Source organism: Chanodichthys erythropterus, chromosome 20 (assembly GCF_024489055.1).
Source record: "Chanodichthys erythropterus isolate Z2021 chromosome 20, ASM2448905v1, whole genome shotgun sequence".
In the NCBI taxonomy this organism is placed as follows: Eukaryota; Metazoa; Chordata; class Actinopteri; order Cypriniformes; family Xenocyprididae; genus Chanodichthys; species Chanodichthys erythropterus.
The window spans coordinates 20,195,533-20,207,498 of NC_090240.1; the positions used below are offsets into that span (position 1 = coordinate 20,195,533).

Below are 11,966 nucleotides of genomic sequence, written 5' to 3' on the forward strand. Positions count from 1 at the left end.
ATTTCTGAAGGATCATGTGACACTGAAGACTGGAGTAATGATGCTGAAAATTCAGCTTTGCATCACAGGAATAAATTACAATAGTACACAGTTATTTTAAATTGTAATAATATTTCACAATATTACTGTTTTTTTACTGTATTTTAAATTAAATAAATGTAGCCTTGGTGAGCAGACGAAACTTCTTTTAAAAACATTAAAAATCTTAGTGGTTCCAAACTTTTGGACTGTACAGTATATATATATATATATATTAATTATGTGTGTGTGTGTGTGTGTGTGTGTGTGTGTGTGTGTGTGTGTGTGTGTGTGTGTGTGTGTGTGTGTCGTGATGATACGTATTACGCATGGTATTATGCAGTTTAATTTTACAGTTTTGTTTGTGGATGTACCGATGGCGTGACGTCATGGACAACACCCCCGTCCAGCCCCTATGACGTGGTCCAGGCTACTTCTCAGGTTCTGCGTTATCCGGGTTCAAAGCTAGAGACGCCGGTTTCGGAGCATCATCAGGCCGTTGGCCCAAGTGTCTTCATTTTTTGTTTTTATTTAAAGTTTAACGTTTTGTGAGGTACAATGGCTCTTTGAAATGGCGCAGAAAGATACGCTGTTACATCTCTTCGCAGGGGGGTGAGTGTAAATTACTTTTTAATCCATATGAAACCGAGGATGATGACGGTTGCCAGGCTGGAAGGTCGAAAGCAACTTTAAGCGGATTGCAGTGTCTTTTACTGAATGTCACACTCATATCAGAAGAAAAAGCAATTTTAAGACCGTTTTTCTGTTATTATCATATCTTCTGTAATATTTCGAATGTGAGTTTGAATGAAGACCGCATTTGTTAGCTTTTAGCTAGCGGTGAAACTAGCCATACAGTCACGGGACCGACGCGTTTTAGATTGGATTTAAATACGCGAGCAGGTTTAGTGCTGGAGTCACATTAATATAAGGATGATATAATAATCATTTTATTAACTGTTGTAAAATAATATCTGAGGGGTAAAAACTTTATTTCGGTCTAGGCTGTCAAAGACAGCGATGCGTTACGTAATAATGACATGCTCCACGAGACGAGAACATCTCTCGCGAGCTCTTCATGTGCTGCTATTAAAATGTGAAATATATGTAGGTTACATGTGCCTGTGGAGTGTAGTTTTAGGAAGTAAATAACTAAATTATCGTCATTGCAGAGCTATTTTGCTTTAGCAACCTTTGAATATTTAAATAGAAGCGCCTTGCTTTGCATGAACATATCCAAGGTCATTCCGCAATGATTTACGACCTACAACAAACCCTTATTTAATATCAGTATTCTTCTACTATTCCTGTACGACTGATATTGATTTAATGTTATGTTGCACTTGTGTATGTGTCACAATTTCTTAATAGTACGAGAACGTGTTGTGAGAAGTGTTTGTGTTTTGTGCGCATTTGCGCAGGCTGTTCATTGTCACTTGCTCTAAAATCTGGCTGGGGAAGTGCTTGGCTCTTCCAAGGACAGAGAGATCCATTGCCATGTGAAGCATGTGTACTAGAGTTGTGAATGTAGGTGAACGTGTGACAGCTAGCCTATTTAAAAGGACAACTGAAGTGCACGTGTTTGTGGCTAAAGATCTCCAGAAGTATCCAGCTGCAGCAGTTTCAGACTAGCAACCGCTGGACGGAAGTGAGGGGCGGAACTTATACTGTTACTTATACATGTAATGTTCTTTTATGTAAAAGTATTGTTTTTAAATATTGTAGATATCGATCCGATCAAAATCCATGTGAAAACAGTTCATATTCATTGGAAATGTTTAGTCGTACTATGAAGAATGTTCAGTATAATATGAACTGTTTTCATATGGTTTTTGATCGGATTGATATCTACAATATTAAAAAACAATAGTTTCACACTTTTCTGTTCATACATGCACGATTTACAATGAACAATATTTTAAAACATAGCTTATAATCGTGTTTAATGTTAAAAGATTCAAACGCAATCGTTTATTGTTAGTCGAACGATATAGGCTGCAACTAGTCAGCTTTTTTTGTTTTGAAAACATGTGTAACATGTAAGTTTCCCAAATGACTGTATATGTGATCATATTCCCTTCATGTTGTTACAAATAATACTTAAAGACACAGAATATGTGATGTATTTAATGTCAAATATGTACTGTATAATCATATGCAATTCAAAATAAACATTTAATACAAAGCCTTGAAGAAGTGAAACGTGCATTTTGTCTGTAGGAAAACCAATATGACATTTAAAAAATATAGCTAAATTAGTCATTTAAAAAATGTATAAATGGCTCATAATTTAAAAAGAAACACGCAAACAGCTAGTAATAAACTTAACACACAAAAACCGTTGACTCTTAAGCCTATTGTATCATGGCATTTCTGCAGAAAGATCTCAAGTCATCCCTTAAAAAAACTAAATTAATATGAATAATATCTTTACTTTGACAATTTTTTTTGTCTTGAGCCCTCATAATTTATTTTCATAATTAAATGTATTTATTTATTTTTTAATTTATAATAAATACAAAGCATACAGTAAGTTTATCACAAAGCCCATGACCACAGGAAAAAGCAAGATTTGTGTTTCTTAAGAGTTTTTATGTTATGCAGCAAAGCGATGGAAAAAGTCAAGGGGTTTTAAAATTTAACGTTGACAATCCCAAAATATGATGATCCTTTCCTAAAATATGAAGGCAGTTATAATTTTTTTCATGTACACAGGCCCATTTATAATGTTCGTAAAATTATAAAGTGATATTATAGTCAAAATATTACTCCTGAATTAAATTATTATTGGCTTTTTTGTACTGAAGGCAAAATATATGATTAAAATATTATTTTTTATAGTATTTTATTTGTAGTATTTATAGTATTTTATTTATTTTATTTGTAATTTGTATTATATTTAGTGTATATTTTCTATCATATTTTATTTAGTGTATATTTCTTCTTAATTTTAGACTATAGAATGGCATTTTTAATTATATAAAATGTATTTGTAGCTCATAATCTAATTTATTATGAAAATCAATAAAGCAGTTTTACAGAATACAGTACTTCTTGATTAAGCAAGCCAAAGGTGACAGTGGTGAGAAAAATCCCCTAAAAGTTACAGCACAAATAAAACTATTCTAAATTGTGAATGTTGCAAAGGAGCAGAGATGACCATTTTAAATGTGTAATATTTATTTTTTTTTCTATTAAAATACTAAACATTTCCAATGACTTTCCTAACAGGCCACGAAAAGTCCTGTGATATTAAATGTGATCCTATAATTGTGGAAAGCTTGATAGGCATGGAAAGATTTTGCATTTTATCTGGATTTTGCATTTCGGTTATATAACTAAAAAATAAGTTAATCATTTTAGTGCCATTTAGTTAACGATCTGACAAAGTTTTGAGCTTAATTACACATTAATTCAGGGCACTTGTTGTGAAGGGCACAGACATCTGTGTGTTTGTTTTATTCAAATGGCTATACCACATTATTGGCATTATGTAATCATGCCCCAAGCTTTGTTTGTCTGTTACAAAACAGTCTGTTATAAAAACATTACCCTGTGAGCTGGATCACTTTATGAGAAGGCACTTTATGTGTAGAACAGACTTGCATCAATGTTGGACTTAATGCTCTTGAGGACGTCTGCCCTTGTAACTGAATGTGCTTCTCAGACAGATTTGTGGTTAATCTGTCCCTTACTTGCTGTCCTGAGGTCAGAGGCATTGTGCCTTGTACTTCTCCAGCACAACCCGTGACCTGTGTCAACATGTTGTGACTTCTGTGAAACATGATCTGTGATCACAAATTATTTGCCTCCAGTCTTACTAGAAATAAACAAGGTACATGGCAGGTTATTAAGTGTAATTGCGGTGCATACTTCATTTTGTTTACGAAATAACCTTGCAGGATGGACTGGATTTCCCCCCTGCTTCATTGGTTAGCTTTTTCTCTCACTTGTTATTTATTTGCATGCCAGGCTCTTCATCTCACTATTTTTTTATTTGATTATAGAGCCAGGGTAATATAGGTCACAGTGCAGAGCTCCAGTTGTTTAACTTTGTAATGTGAATCACGATCAATGTCACCTGCGTCACATTGTGGCATTTTGATGAAATTCAGTTTGTTTTCCTTGACCTTACTCTTATTCTCTTGACTCTTACAACAGCCAGAAAGGTTGTCCGCAAGCGTTGATGACGCGCACACATATATTTGCGTCTAAAGTTTAGTTTGAACTGGATTTGTTGCCTCAAACAGCAGGTGTAACTGCAGACTTTATCAAATTTTGTTATTTGAAGTCGATTTTGTCAGTCTAATTTGGAGGTCCTCAACCTTTTTAGGAATTTCTTACAAAATTCTTGTGAACAATTATTATTTAAACATGTTAGAATCTATAAAAATACACACATGTCTTTGAAAGAAGTCTCATATGCTCACCAAGTCTGCATTTATTTAACCAAGATACTGTAATATTGTGAAATATTATTACTATTTAAACATAACTGTTTTCTATTTGAATATATTTAAAATGTAATTTATTCCTGTGGTGTCAAACTGAATTTTCAGCATCATTACTCCAGTCTTCAGTGTCACATGATCTTTCAGAAATCATTCTAATGTACTGACTGATTCAATGATCAGGAAACATTTCTTCTTAGTTCTTCTCTATATTAAAATGGTTGTGCTGCATATTTTTGTGGAAACCAAGATTCTTTGATGAATAGAAAGTTCAAATGAACAACATTTATTTTGAAATAATCTTTTGTTACATTATAAATATCTAAATTTCTTTAAATGTCTTTAATTTATTTCTATAAATTTCTTTTTAAAAAAATCTTACTTTTATATAGAACCAGCAGTCACAGTTGTTTTGCTCTGTTTACAGATGTGGTGGAACTGTAGGTGCCATCATGACCTGCCCCCTGGAGGTGTTAAAAACCAGACTGCAGTCATCTGGCCTCACCCTCAGACCTGTTTTCCAGGTCCATTTGGGCGCATTTAACGGTGCTGGCGTCATTAGACCAGGAACAGTTACCCCTGGATTGCTACAGGTGTTAAGGTAAGCAAGAAAATACAAACATCCACCCTGAACATGAATATGCATGAGTGTAGATCCGGATCCTCTACGGGTAGCGACATTTTCCGTCTGAAGTCTGCTATCTGAATGCATTTAGCTATGGATTTGATCTTCTACATGAAAGCAGATTAAAGCAGCCTTTATCCTGCTGTTAGCTGCTGCTGCTGTTGATGAGGGGGTGTTTTACTGCCAGTTGCAGGCAGCCTTATGTAAAGGCAGAAGAGTTCACAAGTGTTCTCAGTGAATGTCTATTTTAGGTAGTCAAGCACAGTATGGCTCTCAGGAACCTGCACTGTCACTTGATGCCTTCTAGCTGTGCTCGGATTACTACCCGCAAACACAAGTTGCCCCTGACTAAGTGTCTCTGAGGGAATGTATTGGTCTACGTGACTCCAAACCTCAAGAGACATTTCAATTTACTTGAATGGGTTCAATATCTTCCTTGGGTAAAATGACACCATGTCTGGCCTTTTATTCTTCATGAGGAAGCATTTGCCTTGTGACTCATTCTTCATTGTTTTCAGTTTAAATGCAAGGGATGAAGTAAATATAGACTGTTTCAGTTGTTTTTCCTAGAAGGAAGTGATATATTATCAGCCTGTGATGAGAAACGGCACTTCGGAAAAGCAATTTTGCGATAAACATGATTCACTACTGTAGACATTCAGTATTTAGCTGCTGGTTTGGTGTCGTATGGGTGGATCTTAAAGGAAATGAATATGTGAAGAAAGGTGTCACTAGTTTTGCAGCATTGTTCAAAACAAGCTGTGTAACTGGATTATTATACATTTACATTTAATCATTTATCAGTCACTTTTATCCAAAGCGATTTGCAAATGAGGAGAGCAGTACCCTAGTTAGTCTAGCACAGTACACTGAGCAAGTTTTTATTTATTTATTTATTTATTTATTTTTATAAATATATAAAATAATAAGTGTTAGTATTAATGGGTCAAGTGTGGATGAAAATGACTAAAGATTCAGCAGCTTGGGTTGAGTTGGATTATAAACTGTTTTTGTGCAGTCTGACTGAAATGATAATCCACACATGAGTGTTATCTGTATAAATGTAATCTCTCTGTCCTCAACAGGTCAATACTAGAGAAAGAGGGACCAAAATCTCTATTCAGAGGATTGGGTCCAAATCTTGTTGGTGTTGCACCCTCAAGGTAATGGTTCAGTTCACTTTTGTGCAAATCAAGATTAAGAATATAGTCTCATGGTTAAATTATATCAAAGTTAACCTGTAGAGTGGATTCCCCCCAGTCAGAGGTCATTTTAAATATAAATGTCTTCTGTTTCCTGGTATGAGGCTTTCCACTAGTCAAATGTGAAATGATTGGTATGAGACCAAGTGATTGACATGATAAAAATAGTTTTCTATTTTAACCATACATTTCCTTGTTTTTATTTTGAATTAGGAAAAGAAGTTTGTGTTAAGATAACCTAAGAATTGTCTTTTTTCTATATACTTCATATCTGCAATGTTAATAATAACTTTTTATCTATAATCTAATAGTATAAAAACTTCTCCATAACAAAGAACAAATTTTTCTTTGTAGTTTTCACTTTGAATTAGGAAAAGAAGGTTGTGTTTAAGATAAGATAAAAATTCATAGTAGTAATACAAATAATTATAAACTTTATTATCATTATTATTATTATTGAGAATTATTCTCAGGAACAATAGCCATACTTTTCCCATTCTAGCCTATTTAATTAGATTGAAATCAATAAGCAGTCTAGAAATATTTTTCCCCGCTTGTATGCTGCTATTATTGTTTAGTCATCGTGTTCCACAGTCATCATGGCAGTAGATCTGGGTGCTTATTCAGCTCTTTGTGCAGTCTGTTCCAGACATTCAGCAAAGAGAACGTACTGCACTGTCAGGAACTCTCACCGCAAGCTGTTTGGCTAGATAAAACATTGGCGGCCTTTCAGTGCGAATGTCCCTTTTTTCCATAAAAATGAACTGCAATGTCATGTGTGGAGAGAGGAAGCAGGGGGTATTGAGTTCAACAGAATAAAGGCGCTGATGTACTATTTCTGTTGTTCTTCAGGGCAATCTATTTCGCTGCTTATTCAAAGTCAAAAGAGACTTTCAATGGCATCTTTGTGCCGAACAGTGGAGTCGTCCACATGTCCTCAGCAGGCTTTGCAGGTGAGGCCTTAAGGTTGTTAAGGAACATTTACGCAACATTGCCCATACCGTTTCCCAGAACTTGAGTGAAATTTATGCAACTGTTTGATGCTTACAAAGAAAAGTGGGTGTTTGGATCCCTAATTGCCTTGTTTTCCTTTCAGCGTTCATCACTAACTCCCTGATGAATCCCATCTGGATGGTCAAAACAAGAATGCAGCTTGAGAGGAAGTATGTTAATGCTGCTTTACTCTCAACAGGGAGCTTGCATAAGGGCATGACACATTATCTCTATTAGGTCATTGAGTTGTGGCCCATTTGCGTGTGAGATGTAACACATCCCCAGATACTGTGAGGGTAATGAGTTTTTTAGGATGGGGGAATGTACAACCTATTAGCACCGTCTCCCTGTTACGCAAACATCATTGTGATTAGCATGTGATCCAATCCGCTACAGTATAAATATCCACCTTGACGCACCGGTTGAGGCTTAGCAGGCATGTTCTATATTTGTGCTATAAAGTGTGCCGGCAGCCGACTGCTAGGGTCAGATGGGAGAATTATATCAGGTGGCATGCTCTGAAAATAGTCTGCCATTTAATTCTCCCTTCCACCCTACACGCAAACCACATTGTGCAATGTAAATTAAAGTTACAAGTGAATGTCATAAAGTCTTTGACCTTGATTTTAGTATTCACGCTGGATCAATGCCTAAACTAAGTTTTGAAATCTGAACTATTACTTCAGAGTTAACCGTGTTAAATTCTCGACCTTTGTAATCCATTTCTACCCGATCACCTGACCGACTGTCTCTTTGTCTTCCAGGGCACGTGGGGAGAAGAAAATGAACGCATTACAATGTGCACGGTATGTGTACAAGACAGAGGGTATACGAGGATTTTACCGGGGCCTGACGGCGTCGTACGCTGGTATCTCGGAGACTATGATCTGCTTCCTCATTTATGAGACGCTGAAGAAGTACCTAGCACAGAGTCGATTCACCACGCCTTCCACTGACACTGAAAAAGGGGCATCAGATTTCCTGGGCCTCATGTTTGCTGCTGCATTCGCCAAGGGTTGCGCCTCCTGCATAGCTTATCCACATGGTAGGTTGTTATTACCTGTCAGCCAGTATAAACCAGTATCAACCAGTCTGTGTCTAAATTTATACATAGATTGCTTCCTCCATAGCAGTGGTTCCCAAACTGGAGTATGTGAGGTGACGGAGGGGGTATGTGAAGAAAATGCTGAGTTATTCTGTTCCTTTAATTCTAACCCCACCTTAAAATGACATTAAATCAGTAAGCATGTATTTCTAACAGTGTTAAAACTGGAAAATGCTGGTGTTATAAAAGGTCAAATACATGACAGCCAATCAAATTACCTCATCTTTTGCAGTCAAAACTGACTGCATCCACATAAGCAGCGTGCATATGATAGGTTGCACACAGAGCATGCTGCCTTAGCAAAACATTTACATTTACATGTAGACACTTTTCTCCAAGGGACTTACAAATGAGAACAGTAGAAGCAATCAAATCTGCTTGGTTACAAACATTCTTCTAAATATCTTCCTTTGTGTATAGCAGAACAAAGAAATTTATACAGGTTTGGAACACTTGAAGAGGAGTAAATGATGACAGAATTTTCATTTTTGGTTGAACTATCCCTTTAAGACTCAAACTCTCTTTGAAACAGAAACATTCCCTGTGTGTGTTCTTGTTTTTAATGTTGTATTATATGACCAAGAATGCATTTTTCCCGAATATCCCACACAATTGCAAATGTGACATTTGATTACATTGAACAGTTCAAGAAAACAAAAAGATCATTTTAAAAGTGACGTAGCCACAGCAGAACTGTTGTCTGTCTCCAAGCAACACAAAGCGGTGTTTCGTTAGTGAACAGATCTGTTAGACTGGGTAAAATCTGCCGGCGATTTGATTTCGCCCAGCAACTCATTCTGGAAACCCGTACATTCATTTCTGCTGCATCTGTTACACTTTTGCGGGAACCAATCACAGACTGGCTTATCCACCTTGCTCGCTATTGGCGGGTACAGAGCTCTTTCTATGGCTCTGGGTGGGTATAACACAATGACGTCTCTCTCACGACCGTCAATCCAATTCCTTTTAACCTCTCAACGATGCTGAATGACTTCTTTTAGTTTAGCAAACAAATCGCTCGAGTGGGTGTAAATACCACGCTCGATGCCATTGCTGCTTCTGCAAACCGCTGATCAATGCTACAAACCAATACAAACTAAACCTGTCTGGAGATTTCGCATCGCTCTGCAAAAGTATGTCACCCGGATCGTTGATCTGATTGGTTGAAGGACTATCCAATTCCGTGAATAATGCTCGTTGATCACGCCTCTTGTGCAGTAGGAAATACATAGCAAACTCCCCAGACCAATGTTCAATTTTAAATTGAGCTTGGTCTGGTGATAGCCAGACAACAAATCTGTGGCTTTTTCAACAATCTGGAGAGTCAGTGATTCAATGATCCATTCATAAATGCAGCCACTTGCTATGTTACTGAAAGAATGAATGAATGACTCAATGACTCACTCATTAAGACAGTGGCTTGCTGCCACCTACTGGCGGTTTTAGTTTGATATTTAAATCATTTCATATTTCTCTGTTGAACTTTTTCATTTAAATCATTATTTCATAACATTATTTTTGCCATTGTAATTGCATTCAAGTCAGCTCTGAGCATTCAAGCAGGAATTGTAAGAATTTGACCTAAAACATGAGCCGTATATTTAATGGGGTTAGAAAAACTGCATTTATAAAGGAGAAAATATTGTCCCTTCTTGGAAAAGATTTGTCTGCAGTCTAAGTGGAAGAGGGGGTATGCAGAAGGATGTTAAATGCCTCAAGGGCTACGCCACTGTAAGAAGTTTGGAAACCATTGCTCTATAGCAATACCACTCTTGCACTTTTAAGGCACTTAGGACTTGGATTCACAGGAGTGAATAAAACTTTTTTTGATCAAATAAACATTAATAAAAATCTATGTAATAACATTTTCAGGAAAATTTTGTTTTCTCTTTACCATAATGGAAAAACAAGAATTTGCTGAAACTTTGACCTCTCCTTCTCACTTTTAATGACCAACCTTTACTGGTGTCTTCCAGAGGTCATTCGGACGAGACTCAGAGAAGAGGGAAGCAAATACAAGTACTTCTTTCAGACGGCGCGCCTTGTGGCGGTGGAAGAGGGCTACGCTGCTTTTTACAGAGGACTCATTCCACAGCTTATCAGACAGATCCCCAACACGGCCATAGTGCTGTCCACATACGAGTTAATTGTCCATCTGCTGGGTGAACCCTCCAAATGAAGACACACACAACAAGCACACAAAAAACACTTTTGACCTGCAGCTAACGTGAACCGAATAGAATCCATCATGGACAGGGATGTTCTTTTCAATTACCCAAAGACTTTAAACAACTTTTTTTATTTTTAAGTTCAATGCATATGTCATCAAAACTGTTTTGCTTGTTTGTGTGTTATGTAAATGGCGCATATTGTATAGTTCTTTGTGTATACTGTATCAGTGTACAGAAAAGGTCATCTGAATATAATGCTTTAAGTTAACTAAATTATTCTTATTATAAGTAGCAGTGTTTTGTTGCAGTCCATTGAATTCTTTGGATCTATGATATGGTACTTGTCCAAGGGATTTGGAGTTAATCATTACTGGATCCAGGTTTTATGTTCTTGGAAGAATTGGAAATGATACTGATGAGGGCATAGAATAACTTTTTTGCAGTCGACATGCTGACGTTGCAATATTTTGTAATACTTTCCTGCTCTGTGACACCTAGTAGCATTCTGGAGTCTGACCAATTAATTCCATTCACCTCTTTACTAGAAACGTTTCATCTGTTTACTGTACATGTTAAGTTGTTCAACTTTTACAGAAAAGGAGTCTTGATGCATATGCTACTGTTGGTTTAATTAAATAAATTATTTTATTTTTGTTTTTGTTGGAAATGCATAGTTGAAATGAGCCTTATAAATAAATGCATCTTTTTAAAGTCTGTTCGGATGAGTTTATGATTGTTAGCAAGACTTTGAAAATGAAGAAAAGAGTTGATAATCCCAGGATCCCAGCTGTTTACTTAAAGCAACATCAGGCTCCAAAATAAGAACATGATCTTTGAGCCTACTAGTAGTATCTTTATCTCTTGTGCCACAATGCTGTTCACAAAGTGGGAGGCACATATGAATCATTTGTAATGTGGAAGAAAATGATCAAGTAATGTCAACATATGTGCTTTTAAGCTTGTTAATTACGACTGAACTTATGATAACTGATGCAATACTAACATTTAGACAAAATTTGAACGTGACTGAAAGATGAGAGTGGACTGTTTAGAAGTTTTTAATATGCTGTAATGTCTGTAAAGCTTAGAAAGTGTTTTAACATGCGTTGCCTCAAGAGGGCAGTTTTATACCATATAAACTTCAATTCACTTTCTTGAACAGGAGCAATTACAAACTCCAAAGGAAACGGATCGAATACAGATAACTCTAATGGCTTAAAATGGCTTAATGTTAATGAAATGCTGCATATATATAATGTAAATAAAATAATTACAAAATGTATAGACAATGTGAAATACTACAAAATATAATTACTGTGCTGTTATGTATGTTATTTTCGGCTAATTATACTTTTATATTGTACATTATATATATTCAATATATAGAAGTTTTACATAATA

The 11,966-nt window shown here is 36.1% G+C and overlaps 1 protein-coding gene across 1 annotated transcript; it reads left to right on the forward strand.

The window, feature by feature from the left end:
- Window positions 1-466: 466 nt before the first annotated feature.
- Window positions 467-11,822, forward strand: slc25a33 (solute carrier family 25 member 33). The gene is made up of 7 exons (XM_067371237.1): window positions 467-630; window positions 4,897-5,070; window positions 6,180-6,257; window positions 7,149-7,249; window positions 7,393-7,459; window positions 8,054-8,334; window positions 10,371-11,822. The coding sequence occupies exons 1-7, from the start codon at window positions 590-592 to the stop codon at window positions 10,571-10,573; spliced, it is 945 nt and encodes a 314-aa protein (XP_067227338.1). The 5' UTR covers window positions 467-589; the 3' UTR covers window positions 10,574-11,822.
- Window positions 11,823-11,966: the final 144 nt, after the last annotated feature.